This window comes from Archocentrus centrarchus, chromosome 20 (genome assembly GCF_007364275.1).
Source record: "Archocentrus centrarchus isolate MPI-CPG fArcCen1 chromosome 20, fArcCen1, whole genome shotgun sequence".
In the NCBI taxonomy this organism is placed as follows: Eukaryota; Metazoa; Chordata; class Actinopteri; order Cichliformes; family Cichlidae; genus Archocentrus; species Archocentrus centrarchus.
In genome coordinates this window covers 124976-146878 of record NC_044365.1, presented here as the reverse complement: position 1 = coordinate 146878, position 21903 = coordinate 124976, and the positions used below count along the sequence as shown (strand labels likewise).

General features: G+C 43.2%; 2 protein-coding genes across 2 annotated transcripts in view; both read left to right on the top strand.

The window, feature by feature from the left end:
• The window catches only part of cidea (cell death inducing DFFA like effector a), a 68192-nt gene that overhangs the window by 23045 nt on the left and 23244 nt on the right, over window positions 1-21903 (top strand). The window contains exons 3-4 of the mRNA XM_030757060.1: window positions 20886-21038; window positions 21538-21710. Coding sequence (XP_030612920.1) covers window positions 20886-21038; window positions 21538-21710 — 326 coding nt within the window. The remainder of the gene's footprint in view (window positions 1-20885; window positions 21039-21537; window positions 21711-21903) is intronic.
• Window positions 795-3901, top strand: LOC115799777 (uncharacterized). The gene is made up of 3 exons (XM_030757058.1): window positions 795-3074; window positions 3194-3250; window positions 3457-3901. The coding sequence occupies exon 1, from the start codon at window positions 983-985 to the stop codon at window positions 2774-2776; it is 1794 nt and encodes a 597-aa protein (XP_030612918.1). The 5' UTR covers window positions 795-982; the 3' UTR covers window positions 2777-3074; window positions 3194-3250; window positions 3457-3901.

Here is a 21903-nt window from a genome sequence, read left to right as displayed (position 1 = left end):
GTTTGGCCAGAGATGGACTCCAAAGTGCCAAGAAGCATTTGAACAGATCATTTGCAAATTTACCTCAGCCCCAGTGTTGGGCTTTGCAGACCCCAAACTCCCGTATATCCTCCATACCGATGCTAGTACCATTGGCCTTGGTGCAGCTTTGTACCAGCTTCAGGATGGACAGTTGAGGGCCATAGCATTCGCTAGCAGAGGACTTTCAAAAAGCGAAATGAAATATCCAGCCCACAAGTTGGAATTCTTGGCCCTTAAGTGGGCCGTTACTGAAAAGTTCTCAGACTACCTGTACGGTACAACTTTTACGGTAGTGACTGACAGTAATCCGCTGACGTACATCTTAACATCTGCAAAGCTAGACGCGACGAGTTACCGTTGGCTGTCAGTTCTGTCCACTTTTTCATTCCAACTCCAATACAGGGCTGGTAAGCAAAACGTAGATGCGGATGCATTATCTCGTCGGTCTCATGGCAGTCCAGGTGATGACCCCATTTCACAGAAAGAAACTGAAAGAATCCGACAATTTGCTCTTACTCACCTTAGTAGTGATGAGACTGAAACAGTCCCTAGAGAAATCATACAGGCTATCTGTGACAGGCACACCGTTACAACTGTAAGCCATGGTTCAGAGTCACACACCTGTCCAAGTTTCGCTCTAGTTGAGTCTTTAGCGCTACATGCTACAGCTGTCCCTGACACTTTTGAGGAGGAATACTCAGGTGGTCTTCCTCTTGTCCCACCTATTACAGAGGAGGAACTCAGATGGAAGCAGAGGTTAGACCTTGCTCTTGATGCTGTAATCACTCAGTTAGAAACTGGTCAGACTCCACCTTCCAGTCTTAGAACAGAACTACCCGAGCTACCTCTGCTACTGCGTGAACTCAATCGTTTTGAACTTCAAAACGGAGTTCTCTATCGCAGACGACAAAATGGTCCAGATATCTCCTTTCAACTTGTGTTACCTGAGGAGCTGAGACCCATGGTTTTCCAACACCTCCATAACAACATGGGGCACCTGGGAGTTGACCGTACTATCGATTTAGTCCGGACCAGGTTTTATTGGCCAAAGATGCAGGTATCAGTTGAGAAAATGATCAGTACATGTGAGCGTTGTGTCCGCCGGAAGTGTAGACCTGAAAGGGCAGCCCCTCTTGTGAACATTCAGGCAAGTAGGCCCCTTGAGTTAGTCTGTATGGATTATCTATCTATTGAACCAGACCAGTCTAACACAAAAGATGTACTAGTTATTACTGATCACTTCACTAAGTTTGCAGTGGCTGTCCCTACACCAAACCAGCGCGCCCGTACTGTTGCAAAAGCTCTCTGGGAGAACTTTATTGTTCATTATGGTGTCCCAGACAAACTCTTAAGTGATCAAGGCCCAGATTTTGAATCAAAGACAATAAGTGAACTATGCGGGATCACTGGCATGAAAAAGATACGCACAACACCGTATCACCCCAGAGCCAATCCTGTTGAAAGGTTCAATAGGACACTTCTCCAAATGCTTGGTACTCTAAGTGACAATGAAAAGTTGCATTGGAAAGAGTATGTAAAACCTCTAGTACATGCATATAACTGTACCAAGAATGACGTGACAGGCTATTCACCATATGAACTCATGTTTGGAAGGCAGCCAAAGCTTCCCATTGACCTAGTATTTGGCTTGCCTGTTAATGCTCAGAAGAAGTCACACTCACAATATGTCAGTGATCTGAAGCATAGATTGGAGGAAAGTTTTAAGATTGCAACCTCAAACGCACAAAAGAACGCTGAGCATAATAAAACACGCTTCGACAAACAAGTGGTTGACTCAACTCTCGAAGTGGGTGACAGAGTCCTCGTTCGTAATGTCAGACTGAGAGGAAAGCATAAGCTGGCAAACAGATGGGAGAATGATGTTCATGTGGTCCTGAAGAAAGCAGGTGAACTACCGGTCTATACAGTTAAACCGGAAGGGAAAGAGAGACCAGTCCGAACACTACACCGAGACTTGCTTCTCCCTTGCAATTTTGTACCCACCGCAGATCTAACAGAAAGGAGTTCCCAGAAGCCGCAGACTAAGCGCAAGACAAGGCAAACTGTTGTCGAGGAGGATGAGAGTGACTATGAATCAGAGTCAGAGTACTCACCGATACCTACCTGGATACCCGTGTCCTCTTTTCCTTCTGCCAAACCACCTGAAATGTCGCCAACTCTTGTTGTACCCACCGAACATGTCAACTTAACTGAACGATTCCCTAACACCGAATGTGACAATCCTACCGAATGTGACAATCCTACCGAATGTGACAATCCTACCGAATGTGACAATCCAACAGACAGAGACAAACAAACGGAGAAGATCAAGGAATGTGAAAACTCACCTGATGGTGCAAGCTTACCTGAACCTGGATCTGTGGAAAATGATATTCAAGTTGAGGATCCTATGGAGGAAAACCAGCAGACTAGTGAACAAGTTCTGCCAAATGGAAATGTGACACTGTCAGAGTGTCTCAGTGAACAGGAAACAGTTATTGTTGAGCAACCTAGTTCATCTGGTTCATCACTTAGCTCTCAAGAAACTCAAGACGTCCCTCGTCGATCTCAAAGGTCACATCAGAGACCAGAAAGGTTGCAGTATTCAACATTAGGTAACCCCTTACTGCATGTTGTTAATGCAGTGTTTAATAGCCTAAATGAAGCTATTGCAAACTCTATGCAACAGCTTAACCATTCGAATGCACAGGGACGTGCATACCATCAAAGTGGGGAGGGTGTAACCCACATTTAAATAGGGCTTTAATAAAAAATGCCCTTGACCCTCATAAACACTAAAAATGCTTTTGGTTTAACAGTTATGTTTTATTTATGGTTGATTATTGTTATAATCAGTAGCTGAAAGAAAAAAAACACATGCATCGCTTTAGCCAATGGGCTGCTGCCTAGTGGCGCATTGCCCCGCCCACCACTTCCTTCGCGGGGGGCGGGCTTTCCTCTGTCTTTCCGGCTGCGACTCCGATGCTGAGCGAGCTGTTAAGGAAAAGGGAGATGGAGATTCATTGAAAAAAGAGCACAAAAAGCGATATATAGTAAGTAGTTAGCAACGTTACCAATGCTAAGCATGATTTTGTGCATATAAACTGCTGGAGTGATGCATTGAGCTCACGAATGTTAACTCGATTGGTTCCCTCTGTATTTCTGGTTGTAGAGAGTCAGAGGTCGGAGGCGGCGCCATTTTGTGTTGCGCTGTCCTCTCGTGAGATCGGTGAGCAAATTATTTTACTTGTTCCTGGCTTATTTGCAATTTTTGAGTTCAGTGTGAGTAAAGTATTTTAAAATTTATCAAAGAAAAAGGTTTACAATAGTAAGTTCTGTTTTTTTATTAAGAATGTGATTGAGATTGTAAATATTTAATCTTTTGAGCCTGAAGAAACAGTTACTCATTGTACTTCATGACGCTGTCGTTGACAGGTCAGGTTTTTTTTTCTTGCTTTGTTTTGTTTGTGATGTGATGGCGAGCCAATCCCACAGACGAGCCAGACAACTTCTTCCCGTGCTGCCCTGCACAGTGCGGTAGGCCAGCTGCGACAAGGATCTCTGCCACACCATTCTGCACCTGCTGTCCTCTTTCACACACACACACATACACTGACGTTCCCCTGGACTTTTAGACGCTTTAAGGACTTCTACGGACTCAGCACACTCCCACAGGCAGGAGGCGGACCTGGTATGGACAGATTGGAAACACCCCTCCAAAATAAGGTTCTGTTGCATACAGCTGGTGAGATCGAAGCAGTGTGAAATTTGTTATTGGAATGGTTTTGTTTTGAACTAAAGCCTAAGTTGTGAATTTAGAAGGGTGCACCCGGGAAAATTTTGAAAGTGACTGTGATTGTAAAATAAGATTACTGGTACCGAAGAGAAACTTTCAAATAAAATTTATTTTATTTGTTACAATATATTTTCTTTAAAATACACAAGCCGGCAACTTTTCAAAACCATAACCTGCGTTCGAGTCTCATTCTTTTCACACCTCCTTCCTGTGGCCGAACCTTCTGGCCCAAATCAATTAAGCTTCCTTACCTTAAGTCTTGGAAGGAAAATCCTGAGGTGAGATTTCTCTATAAGTAACTTAGGTGGTTACACAGTGTATCACAAAAGTGAGTACACCCCTCACATTTCTGCAGATATTTTAAGTATATCTTTTCATGGGACAACACCGACAAAATGACACTTTGACACAATGAAAAGTAGTCTGTGTGCAGCTGATATAACAGTGTAAATTTATTCTTCCCTCAAAATAACTCAATATACAGTCATTAATACCTAAACCAGCAGCAACAAAAGTGAGTACACCCCTAAGAGACTACACCCGTAAATGTCCAAATTGAACACTGCTTGTCATTTCTACATGAAGATTGTTATATAAGCTGCACACAGACTACTTTTCATTGTGTCAAAGCGCCATTTTGTCAGTGTTGTCCCATGAAAAGACATACTTAAATATATGCAGACATGTGAGGGGTGTACTCACTTTTGTGATACACTGTATGGACATCCTTATGTTCAAACATGGTGTTCATTATGAACAAACTGTGGTTTGCACAGAAGTCTAATAACAAGACACCATTCGGGTTCAGATCGGGTAGGCCGCTAATCCCAATCACGCCCCTCCAGGTCTCACCGTCATTGCCCACATAAGCGTTGAAGTCTCCCAGCAAGACGATGGAGTCACCAGATGGAGCACTCTGAAGCACCCAGCAACTCCAAAAAGGGTGTGTACTCTGGTCTGTCATTCGGTGCATAAGCACAAACAACAGTCAGGACCCATTCCCCGAACTGAAGGCACAGGGAAAAAACCCTCTCATCCACTGGTGAAAACTCCAACGTGCAGGCAGCAAGTCGAGGGGATACAAAGATACCCACCCCAGCTTGCCCCCTCTCACCGAGGGAAACTCCAGACTGGAACAGAGTCCAGTCCCTCTCCAGGATACTGGTTCCGGAGCCCAGGTCATTCATTGAGGTGAGCCCAACTATATCTAGCTGGCATCTCTCAACCTCATACACTAGCTCTGGCTCCTTCTCCACCAGAGAGGTGACATTCCATGTCCCAATAGCCAGTCTCGATAGTCGGGGATTGGTCCGCCAGGGCCTCTGCCCTTGGCCACCGCCTGACACACACTGCACCCGAACCTTACGACACTTCCTGCGGGTGATGGGCCTACAGGAGGGCGGGCCCATGTCATCTCGTCGGGCTGCGCCCAGCCGGGCACCACAGGCTGATGCCCGGCCACCAGACGCTCTCCCTCGAGTTCCGTCCCCCGGCCTGGCTCCTGGGTAGGGCCCCGGTAACCCTATCCCGGGCAGGGTAAACTGTTCCCTTGTTTGTATTTCCATAAGGGGTCATCTGAACCGCTCTTTGTCTGGACCCTCACCCAGGACCAATTTGCCATGGAAGACCCTAGCAGGGGGATAAGGCCCCGGGCAACATAGCTCCTGGGATCAATGGGACACACAAACTCCTCCACCACGATAAGGTGGTGATTCACGGTTTTATTTTCGGTATATTTTTAGAAGTTCTAATTTATATGTTACATTTTAGAAAGTTTGACTTTCTATTGCAAGACACTGAAATTGAAGTGGCCCTCCAATCTCATTGTACATTCTGTACAATGACAATAAAAGCATTCTATTCTATTCTATTCTATTCTATTCTCATCAGTAATGTGGTACAAAACAGGAAGACCATAAACAACATCATGGAATGTTCAATTTACCACTTCACTTGGCTACTTTGTAACACCATGAACGTTTCATTGATGATCTACTAAGGAAGATCATTGAAATTATGCCCAATCAGTGTGGTTCCATCTAAGGCTGTTCAATGAAAGACATCATCCAAACCAAGATTATTATTGTTAACAAAAATGAATAAAAAGTAATGAAAACTGAAACTGAAAAAATATTTTCATTAACTGGAATAAATAAAAATGGTAATTAAATTGTGTGTTTACAAATCTAACTAAAAGGTACTGAAATGATAGAAAAAATCCCCTTTGTTTTTGTGTTTCTCAGTTTATGTAAAAGCCTTGTGGACTGATATGAAATAATTTGTTTCCACTAGGGCTGCATAAAACGATTATTTTTGTAATCAAGTATTCTATCGATTATTCCATCGATTAATCGAGTAATCAGATAAGAAATACTTTTTTTATTAACAGTTTATCTGCATATTTTAACTTCCGTACTGCAGTTTTTCGCCGTGTGAACAAACAGCGGTGGATGGAGCAGCTACAAAGTTCTCTTTTCTTCACCTTAACACTTGCTGATCAGGTGCTTGATGAAGGACCTCCAGCTCTTTCCCAGTAAAGATTTTAATGGTAGTTACTAAAAGAAAAAGCTGCTGTTTTGGACGCTGGAAAAACGTTTCCTTTTGCATTACTTGAGCACACCGTCTCTATAACAGCTTTGCCTCTTTGCGCTTGCGCAGTTAAAACCGCTGCCTGCTATGAGTGTTTTGAAAAACTAGTGGCTGCGGGAGCCATGGCGCATGTGTGAGTAATGTTGTAATGTTTTGTATTCACAAGCATTCTTGAAAATACGTTTCTACTGCAGGTCTGTATTTAGTCACTAATAAGGGATTAAAGTATAAAAAATATTTTGACGGAACCCCTCAGTCCTGGGGGGCGGGCCTTCCGGTACCGATCCATCACTAGTGCTAATGGCCCACGCTCGCTAGCAAACCAGTTCTGGTAGCTACAGCTGAAGTAAAGACAAAAATAACAGCTGAAATTCTCAGCGAGCACAACACAGACACACAGAGAGCAGTGGAGGCGTGGAAATGCACGTCAGCAATAGTTGCCACCCATCCCGTAAAGTACGGAACCCCGCATGTTACGGAGCCGTATTCCATGGAGTCCTGTAACATACGGGGTTCTGTATTTTAGAGACAGGTGGCAACTCTAGCGATGATCCACTCTGTGTTAAAGGAAATCCATCGCAGCGACGGAGAGCTTTTTAGAATCTGTGTGTGTGTGCGTGCGTGTGGGATTCACACTCCAGTCCAGTAGGTGGCGGTAATGCAGTTCTATGTTGGTTTGCCAGCCACCAATAAACGCACAAAAAGATGACGGAGCACCTATGCTAGTGAGGAGCGTTGCTTACACCGAGACAGCTGAGAGCTGCAGAGTTTAAACGAAACATCGACAAAGTAAATTTGTGTCGATAATTTTTTACAATCGATTTAATTGAGTTAATCGATGAATCGTTGCAGCCCTAGTTTCCACTCTAGGAGTTATAGATGGGGGCACCATATGGCATCTCACTGTGTGTGTGTTGTTTTCGTTAATGATGACGAAATTATTTAATTGACAACCCTTTTTTTCATGACGATAAGGAGTCAATAACAAGAGCAACATGGCTCTTTGATGACTAAAACAGGACAAAACGTATGTCAGTTTTTGTTGACGAGACAAAACTAGACGAGAAGGTTAATGGATGTTCCGTCAGTCATCCAAAATTTATGACATGTCTGCCTATTGTTCGTGTAATCTGTCAGTCAAAAGCTAAAACCAGTAATGCTGCTGCATCTCATCTATTTTTGGTCATGCCCACCACCTCCATTACTTTAATCCAGGGCTGTCAAACTCAGTCACAGGACAGGCCAAAATTGAAGACACAGTCTGAGTCGCAGGCTGAATAGGATTAAAAATAATAGTTTCAATCATCAACATGAATTTGAATGGCCAGAATACAGCAACTTTTTCCTCAACACATTAAATAAAATGTAAAATTAAATTTTTCTTCAAAAATAACATCAGGAAAAATTTATATATTTCAAGCTGATGAAAATTTTTAAATTTTTAAGATAAAAATGGCAAAAAACTCCATTGCAAATACAGCGGTAGAGACCTGTTCTGATTTTTTTTTTTTGTCAATCATACGTGTAATCACGCGGTCCCATCCCTGAAGCTCCACTGATGTATGGATGCTTCTCACACAGCCACCTTTTATGCTGGAGCCCTGTTGAGACTTTTCCTTTACTTTTCATGAAGTTGACCAATTTCCTTAGGTAGCTCATTGCACCTGTGTATAAGGCGCGTCACCAAACTCAAAAGCTATTTCCTCTGAAACTGCTGGTGACTTAAAACTTTGCCTCTTCTAAAGTTCACTGCCTGTGTTACGATGCTCATGGCCTGTTCTATCTTCAGAACTTTGCTGCGCAGCGTTTCCTGCTGTGTGATGCAGTGATGCATTGTTGGGGTGGCTGTAGCTCAGTAGGTAGAGCAGGTCACCTACTGATCGGAAGGTCAGCGGTTCGAATCCTGGCTACTCCGGGCTACATGCCAATGTATCCTTGGGCAAGATACTTAACCCCAAGTTGCTCTCCGACCGTTCTGTCGGAGTATGAATGTGAGTGAATGTTAGTTAATTAAAAAAGCACTTAGCTTCATAAAAAAATAGAAGTGCTTGTATGAATGGGAGTGCATGGGTGAATGCAAACAGGTTGTATAAGCGCTTTGAGTGCTCATACTGAGTAGAAAAGCGCTATATAAGAACTAGTCCATTTACCATTTGTTAGTTCACCTGTGCAGGTGTCCCTCTGCATCTTCTCCTGCATCCATCCTACATCCTACATCCCAGCACATCGCATACGGGGAAAAGAGACAGACGCTTTAACTCCGATGTCCATGAACAGGTCCTCTACCTCCTACCTGTTTGGAAAATCCCTGTTTTCCACTTTTCATTTGGCCATTTTTGGGGGTCGGGCAGCTTAAATGTCACTGTAAAAAGTGCTGACCACTGTTTTTATCCACTGATCACTGAACAATATAGACTTTGTTTGTGAGGAGAAGGATTTTAAATTCTGTTCTAGATTTAACAGGGAGCCAATGAAGAGAAGCCAATATGGGAGAAATCTGCTCTCTCTTTCTAGTCCCTGTCAGTACTCTAGCTGCAGCATTTTGGATCAGCTGAAGGCTTTTCAGGGAGCTTTTAGGACAGCCTGATAATAATGAATTACAATAGTCCACCCTAGAAGTAATAAATGCATGAATGAGCTTTTCAGCATCACTCTGAGAAAGGATGTTTCTAATTTTAGAAATATTGCACAAATGCAAAAAAACGGTCCTACATATTTGTTTAATATGTGTATTGACGGACAAATCCTGGTCAAAAATGACTCCAAGATTTCTCACAGTGTTACTGGAGGCCAAAGTAATGCCATCCAGAGTAAGTATTTGGTTTGGCACCATGTTTCTAAGAGTTGTGGGGCCAACAAGAACTTCAGTTTTACCTGAATTTAGAAGCAGGAAATTAGAGGTCATCCAGTCTTTTATGTCTTTAAGACATTCCTGCAGTTTAACTAATTGATGTGTGTCATCTGGCTTCATGGATAGATAAAGCTGAGTATCATCTGCATAACAATAAAAATTGATGCAGTGCTTTCTAATAATACTGCCTAAGGGAAGCATGTATAATGTAAATAAAATTGGTCCTAGCACAGAACCCTGTGGAACTCCATAATTAACCTTTGTGTGTGAAGAAGACTCCCCATTTACATGAACAAATTGGAGTCTATTAGATAAATATGACTCAAACCACTGCAGTGCAGTACCTTTAATACCTATAGTATGCTCTAATCTCTGTAATAAAATGTTATGGTCAACAGTATCAAAGCTGCACTGAGGTCCAACAGGACAAGCACAGAGATGAGTCCACTGTCAGAGGCTGTGAGAAGATCATTGGTAACCTTCACTAATGCTGTTTCTGTACTGTGATGAATTCTGAAACCTGACTGAAACTCTTCAAATAAACCGTTCCTCTGCAGATGATCAGTTAGCTGTTTTACAACTACTCTTTCAAGAATCTTTAGAGAAAAGGAAGGTTGGAGATTGGCCTATAATTAGCTAAGACAGCTGGGTCAGTGATGGCTTTTTAAGTAGTGGTTTAATTACAGCCACCTTGAAGGCCTGTGGTACATAGCCAACTAATAAAGACAGTGATCATTTTTAAGATTGAAGCATGAATACTTGGAAAGACTTCTTTGAACAGTCTAATAGGAATGGGATCTAATAAACATAAAATCAATCTTTCAAAAGAATTAAAACTTTGTCTGGGTCTTTGATTAATTAATAAGCTGGAATTGAAGATTGCTGCTACTCCTCCTCCTCAACCTGTGCTTCAAGCATTCTGACAGTTAGTGTGACTCGGGGGTGTTGATTCATTTAAGCTAACATATTCATCCTGCTGTAACCAGGTAAGGCAAAATAAATCCATATGTTGATCAATTATTAAATCATTTACTAACAGGGACTTGGAAGAGAGAGACCTAATGTAGTGCAGGTGAGGTGCTGCTGACTTCAAATGAGATTCACCCTAAGTTCCTGAAGGCTCTGGATGTTGTAGGGCTGTCTTGGTTGACACGCCTCTGCATCATCGCGTGGAGATCTGGGGCAGTGCTATTGGATTGGCAGACCGGGGTGGTGGTCCCCATCTTTAAGAAGGGAGACCGGAGGGTATGCTCCAACCTTCGGGGGATCATACTCCTCAGCCTCCCCAGTAAGGTCTATGCCAGGGTGCTGGAAAGGAGGGTCCATCCGTTACTCGAACCTTGGATCCAGGAGGAACAATGCAGTTTTTGTCTTGGTTGCGAAACGCTGGACCAGCTCTTTATCCTCTCAAGGATACTTGAGTGTGCGTGGGAGTTTGCCCAACCAGTCTACATGTGCTTTGTGGACTTGGAGAAGGCATTTGACTGTGTCCCTCGGGGTATCCTGTGGGAGGTCCTGTGGGAGTATGGGGTGTCTGGCCCATTGTTGTGGGCCATTCAGTCCCTGTACAACCGCAGTGAGAACTTGGTCCGTATAGCTGGTAATAAGTCGGATTCATTTCCTGTGGGTGTTGGACACCATCAGGGCTGCCCTTTGTCACCGATTCTGTTCATAATTTTTATGGACAGAATTTCTAGGCGTAGCCAAGTGGCGGAGGGCTTCTTCTTTGGTGGCCTCAGAGTCTCATCTCTGCTTTTTGCAGATGATGGGGTCCTGTTGGCTTCATCTGGGGGTGGCCTCCAGCTCACAGTGGAATGGTTCACAGCCGAGTATGAAGCGGCTGGCATGAGAATCAGCACCTCTAAGTCTGAGGTCATGGTCCTCAGCCAGAAAAGGGTGGAGTGCCCACTCCGGCTTAGGGATGAGTTCCTGCCCCAAGTGGAGGAGTTCAAGTATCTCAGGGTCTTGTTCACGAGTGACGGGAGAAGGGAGCGGGAGATCGACAGACGGATCGTGGCTGCTTTTCCAGTGATGCGGACGCTGCACCGGTCTGTCGTGGTGAAGAGGGAGCTTAGTGTAAAAGCGAAGCTCTCAATTTACCGGTCAGTCTATGTTCCTACCCTCACCTATGGTCACAAGCTTTGAGTAGTTACCGAAAGAATAATATCGCGAATACAAGAGGCAGAAATGAGTTTCCTTTGAAGGGTGGCTGGCCTCTCCCTTAGAGATAAGGTGAGGAGTGCGGCCATCTGGGAGGGGCTCAGAGTAGAGCCGCTGCTCCTCCACATCGAAAGGAGCCAGTTGAGGTGGCTCGGGCATCTGAATAGGATGCCTCCTGGCCGTCTCTTGGGTGAGGTGTTCCGGGCATGTCCCACCGGGAGGAGGCTCCGTGGTAGACCCAGGACACGCTGGGGAGATTACATCTCTCGGCTGGCTTGGGAATGCCTTGGGGTCCCTCCGGATGAGCTGAAGGAGGTGGCTGGGGAGAGGGAAGCCTGGGCTTCTCTGCTTAGGCTCCTGCCCCTGCGACCCGGCCCGGATAAGCGGAAGAGAATGGATGGATGGATAATTGTCTTATTCTTTGGTGCAGTTGAGGAAGCTATATTATTTATTGTTTTGGAATTTTTATGCTTAAATAGTTTTTTGCTGATTTCAGGTTTGTTTTTTGGTGGTCTGGGGGCAGGCACCATCTCTATGGTGATGGGGTTTTAGGAGGGTTAATTAATTTGACCAGATTTCTAGAAATGAGAGCTGCTCCATCCAAAGTGGGATGGATGTCGTTTCTCCTAACAAGACCAGGTTTTCCCCAGAAACTTCCTCAGTTATCAATGAAGCCCACGTTATTTTTTGGACACCACTCAGACAGCCACCGATTGAAGGAGAACATTCAGCTAAACATGTCGCTCCTGGTCTGATTGGGGAAGGGCCCAGAGAAAACTACAGAGTTCGACATCGTTTTTGCAAAGTTACACACCCAGTCAATATTAATTTTAGTGACCTCCGATTGGCGTAACCGGGTGTCATTACTGCCGACATGAATAACGATCTTACTAAATCTACGATTAGCCTTAGCCAGCAGTATAACGGCTCCCAAAGGGTTTTTGTTTGGTGCAGAATACAGAATACATTTCACTGTGCATTGTACTGTGTATAACTGTGCATGTGACAAATAAACACTATCTTATCTTATGAATAAAGCCACGCTCCAACTGATGTTAATCAGCTTTTATTTTCTTCTTTGCCAGCAACACCGTGAAAAACTATATTGAATGCACAATATAAACATATGTTAATTAACTTACATTTACAACCAAAATAAAACTTACATCCAAAGTAAATACATAAACATACCCTGTGCGCCTTCTGCCCAAACATTTAGGAGAGTTATTGTCCATCTCGTCCATTCTTTTCCTTTTCAAGCTTAAATCCACACTAACATTTTCTGGGTGTTGTCGGTAGCTACCGATAGTGTGCATCAATCAATTAGTCATGCGCTCGCTGCATGAGCGCCTCTCGATGTAATACACAACTCCACCAATAGATGTCAGTAATACAACACAAGGTAAATTAAATTGTCAGTATTTACAAAGAAAATGACATTAAATATGAACAAATAAACACCTTCTCTCTGCGACAGCTACACTGCCACGAAAATTACAAAGGATTTATATTCACAATGAATTGAACAAATTTAAATCTCGTTATTTTCCATGAAATGACAATCAACCATCATACTATGTTACAAAGTGAAATTACTTACAGTCTTAAAGATCACACATTCATATTTAAGTTAACTCTTGCAACCTCTTCTACAAGTTAGGACTCATTTTCAACTAATACCACTAGTTTCTGAACTGGTCTTTCGAGAAATGATAGTTGTTTCAAACGTTCACCTTTCTTTCCCAAATCTGTTTGTCCTACTTGGATCTTAACCTTTCGCACTAAACCATCATCGTCTTTAGTCGATTCAACTACCCTTGCCAATTTCCACTCATTTCTAGGAACATTGTCCTCCTTTACAATCACTACATCCCCAACTTCCACATTTCTTCTGGGCGTATGCCACTGTTGTCTTAAGCAGATGCTGATTAAGTATTCCTTGCGCCATCTGCTCCAGAACTGCTCTGTCAAATACTGCACTTTCTGCCACCTCTTCCTGGCGTACAAATCTTCTCTAATGAATCTACCAGGAGGCGGGAGTGGCACTGACTCCTTCATAGTGAGCAAATGATTAGGCGTCAAAGGTTCAGCACTTTTGGGGTCATTGATATTATCTGTAGTGAGTGGACGATGGTTCACGATTTACATGGCCTCATAAAGGAAAGGTCTCCAAGAGGTGTCATCCAATCTTCCTGTGGCTTGTGCTAGGACAGAACTCATAACATTCCTAACTGTCCGGATTTGGCGTTCCCAAACACCTCCCCTGTGACTAGCTTCAGGAACGTTCATTCGGAAATCGCACTGGTTTCTGGCTAGATAGGTAGAAATTCTCTCCTTATCTAACTAGGCCCCTTTCAAACTCGTTCTCAGCTCCAACGAAGTGTGTGCCTTGGTCAGAACGAATCTGTCTCACTGCACCTCTGATTGCAATGAAGCATCTCAATGCATTTATAAATGCATCAGTGGTGAGATCCTCCAACATCTCAATGTGTATAGCTCTCGAGCTTAGACATGTCAACAATAGGCCATACCTCTTACATTCCTTTCGACCTTGCTTTGTATAGAAGGGTCCAAAAACGTCAAGTCCGGTGTAAGAGAAAGGGGGTGAGAGATCTACCCTATCCAATGGCAAATCAGCCATGCGCTGTTCCCCAGTTGGTCCACACACCTTTCTACAAGTGACACACCCTTTAATATGCTTGGCTACTACTTTACTGGCACCTATTATCCAATAACCATTGGCCCTGAGCTCATTCAGAGTTTGGCCTCGGCCTTGATGTTGTGCTTTCTTGTGACAGTGGTCAAGGATGAGTTTTGTGATGATCCCTTCCTTTGGGAGGATTATTGATGTCTTAGTTCCAATGATGCTGGGGATTTCCTCAACCGTCCTCCAACTCTAAGCAGGTCCTTCATAAGGATAGGATCGAGTTGGTACATTTTATGAGTTTTTGATAGTTTAGCTGAATTTTGACTAAACCATTTAAGCTCTTCCTTAAAGGCTTCCTTCTGTGCTGCTTGGATGAGTGCAAAAGCAGCCATTTGTCTCTCCTCTACACTAATGAGCTCTGACTTGTCTCTCTTTGCAAGTCTTTTAATCCTTGCTACGACCTTGAGGGCTGTATTCCAATCAGAAAATCTTGAAAATCTCTCAAGAAAGCTGTCTTGCTCAAGGGCATCTGTTTTAAGGACCTTTACTTCTGGATCACCAACGAGAAGCTCTGGGGAATGTTGATTTGTGGTGATTTCCCTTTCCCATAGGAATTGAGGTCCAGTGAACAATTTGAGTGTATCAGATCGGCCACCATGACACCCCTAGACGCGTGATCTGCTGGATTTTGATCAGTTTCCACATGAAACCATTGTTTTGGATCAGTAATATCTCTTATTTTCCGCACTCGATTAGCAACGAATACATGAAAGCGGCGAGCCTCATTTTTTATGTACCCAAGCGTCACCTGAGAATCTGTCCAGAAAAACTCCACATCAACCTTTAGCTCTAACTCTGTTCTGAGGAAGTTACTTACCCCAGCAGAAACAGAGGCTGCTGTGAGCTCAAGGCGTGGGATAGTGACTATTCTTGTGGGAGCCACTCTGGCTTTACCCATAACTAGCGCACAGTGCACTTGTTCATCAGTAACAATCCTGATATATGAACATTGTCCGTAGCCACTGGTGTTAGCGTCAGAGAAATGATGCAGTTCAATTTTCCTGACTTCGCAGATGTTCTCAGTATTGAGGCATCTTAGTATCTGAATTTTTCAGATACCAAGATTTTCCCACTCACGGAGCCAAGCCTCCCATTTTGTCTTCAATGTGGGGGGAATAGATTCGTCCCATCCTACTCCACGTTTGCACATTTCCTGGAGTATTTGCTTCCCAGTTAGAGTGTAGGGTGAAATAAATCCTAATGGGTCGTATACACTTGCTACTGTTACCAGAATTCCTCGATGTGTAGCTGGTTTTTCTTTGAGGGCTACACTGAATGAGAACATGTCAGCCTCAATGTTCCATTTTACTCCCAATACACTTTGCATTGGAATTTCAGAGTAGTTCAAGTTGACGTCCTTTACATTGCTGTCTCGTTCCATTTCTGGAATAACACTCAAAACCTCCTTACTGTTGCACACAAATTTGTGCAAGCGTAGTCTCCCCTTAGCACATACCTTTTGAGCTTCACAGACCAGCTGTTTTGCCTTGTCGACTGAATCAATGCTGGTTAGTCCATCATCCACATAGAAATTTTTGTGAATGAAGCTGGCTGCCAAAGGGTAGTTCTTCTCATGTTCACTTGCAAGATATTTCATACCATAGTTAGCACATCCTGGTGATGATGCTGCTCCAAAAATGTGCACTCGCATGCGATATTCCTTGGGCTCACTATCAGTATTCCCATCTTTCCACCACAGGAATCTTAGGAAATCCCGATCTTTTGGGCTGACATGGAAACGGTGAAACATTTTCTCCACATCGCATGTTATTGCAATCTGATGCTCTCGAAACTTGCATAATACTCCTGCCAGAGTATTGGTCAAGTCTGGGCCTGTAAGTAGGTGGTCATTTAAAGAGATGCCTTCATGTTTAGCAGAGCAGTCAAAAACAACTCTAATTTTGTCAGGCTTCCTTGGATGGTACACACCGTGGTGCGGAATGTACCATGTGTCACCATCCTTTGGTGGGCCATCTGCTTCTTCTGCATCACCATCTTTAAAAGCATTCTCCATAAACTTTATGTAATCCTCCTTGTACTTGGGATTCTTGTCCATTTTCCTTTTCAAATGTTTTAGGCGAACTTTTGCGACCTGCTTATTATTTGGAAGCTGTGGACGTTCTCTGAAAGGTAGGGGCATTTTCAAATGACCTTTCTCATTGTAGTGAATGTCATCCTTCAGTATCTCCAGAAACTGAATGTCCTCTTGAGATATGTTCCTTTCTTTAGGATTTGTGTCCAGAAAGTCAGTTTCAAGTGCTTTAATCACAGAAGCAGGTGTGATTGATGGCAGTTCTTTCACCATGATGCGATTGCAGATCCCTGTTACCTCCCTTGAGCTTGTCCAGGGCTTAGAAGATCCCACGATACTCCAGCCTAAGTCTGTTTTGATTGCGTAGGGATCATAATCATTCCCTGGTATGACCTCTCTTGGTTTTAAAGCTCTTGCACAGTCGTAACCAATGAGGAGTGCTACAGGACAGTCCAAGAGATCTGGTATCTCATTTGCAATACTGAGTAGGTGAGGCCACTTATTTGCCATCTCTCATGTTGGAATATTGTTTTTCTCCAAAGGAATGTATTCTCGAGTGTATGTAGGTGGCAACTCAATATATTCTTATGAGTGGTACCCTCTTACTCTCAGTCCATTCACCCTTTGACTAGACATGATTGAACTTCTATCAGTCATTGTTGTCAGTTCTGTAATTGCTTGCAATTTTTCACACGTCTTGATCAATAAAAGTGTTACTGCTTTGGGTGTCTAGCAAGGCATAAACCAACATCTCTAGTCTCTTCGATGTTACACATGAAAGCCACACTGGTACAGTCATTGAAATGCAATCACTGTTGCCCATTCTCACACTACATGAGAGAGTGGCTGCATTTTTCTCTTTCCTCACTTCAGATTTGTCTCCTCCTGAACAATCTTCATGGAGAAGAGAAGGGTGGTTTCGCCTGCACACGTTACACGTTACTCTTTGTTGACAGTTTTTGGAAATGTGACCTACTCTAAGGCAAGCAAAGCACATGTTGTTGTCCTTAATGAACTGTTTCTTTTCTTCAAGAGGCTTTGCTATAAACTTATCACATTTATAGATGAAATGTTGCTGCTTACAGCAGATGCATTCAATTTGCCTTTTGCTCTGAGTTGAAGAAAGATTGGGTTTGGAATTCCTGTTGCTCTGCCTCGTAGTTGTGGCCTTTGGATTTTTAGATACATTCGCTGATGTTGCCAGGACATTAGCTTTCGTACGTCTTTGTTCCTTTACGGGCCTTTCAAATGTGTTCTTTAAGGCAAACAGAGAAGAAACGGGATTGCATGCTATGCGTGCCTCATCCGCCACAAAGTCTGCAAACTCTGCAAAACCTGGATATTCCTTTCCTTTATCCACCATTTTAGTGACATGACGGTTCCAGCGTGTTGTTGCCCAGTCAGGAAGTTTCAGTAGTATCTTCTGATTTTCCTCACAATCATCCAAATCCTTTAGACCTTGCACATGTGGCTTAGCATTTTTACTGGAAATGAGGAAATCACTGAACTGTCTTAACTTAAGTGACTCCTTTGGCCCAATCCTTGGCCAACTGCTTAGTTTTCCCCAAAAGGCTCTCTGAACCACAAATGGGTGGCCATAGAGCTTGTTCAGTGCATCCCAAGCCTGTTTGTAGGCTTCTTCATCACTTCTGTAGAATGTTCCTTCTAACACACTAAGTGTTTCTCCACTTATGTATTTTTTCAGATAGAACAGCTTATGAGCTGAATCTGAGCAACTAGTTTCAATTAGAGCCTTAAAGCAAGTGCTCCACTCCACGAATTTCAGTGGAGTAGAGCACTCCACTGAAATTCAAACGGCTCAGGTACTGGAAGTCTAGTCATGGCAAAGGACTCCTTTAATGCTTGAACAAGAGAGAACTCAGATTCCTTTGGCACTGGTTTAACATCGCACTGAGGGACTAGAACACCTTGTAAGAGCTGGATGGGTTTACCTTCAGAGTGAGGAGGTGCTATGCTCTGGGCTACTTGGGTGCATGGAAGACTGCTTCGCTGTTTGGGAAGCTGACTGACAGACAAAGTACTCTTTACTTCACTATTTCCTATTTCAGCGTTTAATTTGGATTCCTCTTTAGCATACGCATTGTATTCTGCCTCCATGACCTCAAGATCTCTTTGATTTTCCAACATTTTTAATCTCTCTTGTTGAGCTAGTATCTTCTTTCTCTGGACTGATATTTCCATTTCCCTGCTTATTTCAGCTCGTTTAGATGCCAGTTGTGCAGCTGCCTCTGCCTTTCTCGCAGATACATGACTTCCTTGCTGACTATGACAGTGTTTTTTTTTGTTTTGTTTTGTTTTTTTATTATGACAGTGTTGGCTACTTCTTTCAGCTCTAGATACAGTTGAGCCATAGATTGATTTTGCATCTTCTCTTTGAAGCAAGAGAAGGAGTGACTCTTTCACAGCTGCTGCATCAAACTCCTTGTCAACATCTGCATAACGTCTTTTCAAAAGTAGAATCATCTCAGTAGTAACTGAAGTGCAGCTGTCCATCTTTTTTCTCATATCTTGAGATGGTGTAGTCAGTGCACGTTAAGTCTCATAATCCTGCTGCAAGTCTGACTCACATTTTCTCACTGACTTGATCATTTCAGTTAACTCTGACTTTGAGCATTCTTCTTTGAGTTTCGACCTGGTGAGTTGAATCTCTGCCTTAAAGTTTATATACATTGACATAAACTTCCTTTCTTTGCTTGTTATCGCCATCTGCTTAAACTCATGCATCTTTTCTGTTGGTTCTTTTTGACGCTCTGAGCGTCTCACCTCTGTCTCAGCTTGAGATGGTGGTTGAGGCAGCCCTATGTTATGTATTTCAAGGTCTGCTTGAATTTCACCTATGCGAATCTCTACTTCTTGTCTTTCTGCTTCCTCCAGTTCAGTTTCTAATTTCCTTTCTAACTGTGCCTTTTCATCTTTTAGAGCTACTAGTATTTCCTCCAAAACACGAGTTTCTGATGCACTCTGCTCCATTGCAACAGTGATTTAAACCAACACCTAACCAGAGTATGCTATTTCAAATGTCAAATATTAACACACACAGTAACAACCTTCAATGAATTTCCAACAGCTGTAAAGCACAATATTAGCTTTGCCCCTTTTTCCCAAAACTCAAAAGAGTCTGACCTGATGGGTGCTGTGATTCAATGCAAACTGCACTGTTCCAAATGTTGCCTTGGTCCCCTTTAGTTACCCGGCGTGGACCACTGCAGTTCAGATGTCCAGATGATGTGGAAACAGGTAAGCTGAAGAACCATGAGCTGCCTTCCTCAAAGCGTGGCGTGCAGGACTCCAACTGCTCACTCGATAACAGGCGACGTTTTTCACTATAATGGCTCCCAAAGGGTTTTTGTTTGGTGCAGAATAAAGCCACGCTCCAACTGATGTTAACCAGCTTTTATTTTCTTCTTTGCCAGTAACACCGTGAAAAACTACATTGAATGCACAATATAAACATATGTTAATTAACTTACATTTACAACCAAAATAAAACTTACATCCAAAGTAAATACATAAACATACCGTGTGTGCCTTCTGCCCAAACATTTAGGAGAGTTATTGTCCATCTCGTCCATTCTTTTCCTTTTCAAGCTTAAATCCACACTAACATTTTCTGGGTGTTGCCGGTAGCCTCCGATAGTGTGCATCAATCAGTCATGCGCTCGCTGCATGAGCGCCTATTGATGCAATGCAAAACTCCACCAATAGATGTCAGTAATACAACACAAGGTAAATTTAATTTTCAGTATTTACAAAGAAAATGACATTAAATATGAACAAATAAACACCTTCTCTCTGCGACAGCTACAAGCAGTTTCAAATTTCCATGAATGTCGCCTGCTCTGGCCCCTGGAAGACATTTGACTATGGTCGCCGGTGTCTCTAGCTTCACGATTCTCAGAACAGAGCCACCAATAACCAGAGTTTGTTCCTCGGCGGGTGTGTCACCAGGTGGAGAAAAACGGTTAGAGACGTGAACAGGTTGGTGGTGTAACCGGGGCTTCTGCTTAGGACTACGCTTCCTCCTCACAGTCAGCCAGCCGGCCTGTTTTCCCTGCTGTTCGGGATCTGCTCGAGGGGGGAGGGCGCTAACGAGCTAAGCTACCATGGTCTGCACTGACTACAGGGGCTTGGCTAGCTATTGGATTTTCCAGGGTGCAGGTGTCTCCAACTCACTAAGCCTGGCCTCCAGAGCTACAAACAGACTACATTTATTACAAGTACCGTTACTGCTAAAGGAGGCCAAGGAGTAACTAAACATGTGACACAAAGTAGGAAAGTGCAGGAGGGACAGGAGAAGAAGCCATGCTGCTAGAGAGTCAGCTAAGAGCTAAGCTACTAGCTGCGCTAAGCTAGCGAATTTCTAAAAACAAATAAAGTGAGTAATGTGAATACAGGTGATTCAGCAAAGAGTGTGCTCTAGATAAAGTAGGTGAAGATTACACTGAAATATGTTATTATCCAGATAGATTGAGTTACACAGATTTAACAGCTAACAGACAGCAAAACAACACTGTGCTCCGAAACAGGAACAGGAAGTGATACATACCGCAGTGAGAGCCAACACCAAGTGACCAACCCACATTGGCTTCATCTTTTATGGCTGGCACTCATAGACTGACAATTTTCTCAGTCTGTTAACAGATATTATCAGATTTGGACCTCTTTGGATACATTATTGTTTGTTCTGTGTTCCTGTTTTGTGTCCCAGGCAGCAAGGGTGTTCATGTTGTCCTGCCAATTCCTGATTCTAGTCCTAGAGGAGGATGGGACTGTGGTGGACTCAGAGGAGTTCTTCCATTCACTGCCCAACAACACATTACTGATGGTGCTGGAGAATGGAGACATGTGGACAAAGGGCAAGGTGAGAGCCAACGGATGAGAGCAGAGAGTATGTTCATCACTGCAGCTGAGTTTCCGTGTGCATTAATGGAGTGAGATGTCAATCTTCACTGAGCCCAGGAGGGAAGTATACATGCTGCAGCAGCATGAAGAACATACAGGAAACAGACAGGAAGGGGATAAGGAACTAATTGAGCACATTTTTCTCTAATCAGGGATTTATTCTGACAGATATCTGTGTAAAAATACAGTATTTATGTGCAAAATTAGCTTGAGTCAAAGTTTTTAGTTGCCCAAAAAGTTTTTTTTTTTTTTTTTTTAATAATAAAAAAGCCTTTTAACCAAATCAAAAATTTCTGAGTGGCTATGTAGACAGAGCCCAAGATGTTCTTTTCTCCAGTTATTCCAGCAGATGGCAGCACCTTAAAATGTCTAAGTGTTTGATGATGGTTGGAGGAGGCCTTCAGAGCTTCAGGTGCAGAGGCTGTGGATCAGATATTACAACATGTTGGATGTTTCAGATTATTCCATGCTTTCGTCAACCAAAGAGGAACAGGATCGCCAAACTGACCTTTGACCTCTACAAGCTGCAGCCTAAAGACTTGCTGTGCTGCTTCACCATAAGGGGTACTCTGTATGAGACATACACACTCTCCTATGACTTCAGATTCACCAGGATCAAACATCTCCTTGAGTAAGTTGAGCTGCGTAAGTATGAAAACATCTCAGCAGCTTTATGCAAAGTCTGACAGCATGAATCATGATTTTTGTCTCTTTTCTAATATGAATACACAGGTTGTGCTTTGGCTCACAGATTTATGCACAGGCTGAGGAGACTGTGAATCATTAGGTGGACAAATTTCAACTGTGACCTGAAAATCGTTCCC

Bases quoted from the DNA above. Each gene is read 5' to 3' on its own strand.
- LOC115799777 (XM_030757058.1), top strand. From the start codon at position 983: ATGGTTTTCCAACACCTCCATAACAACATGGGGCACCTGGGAGTTGAC.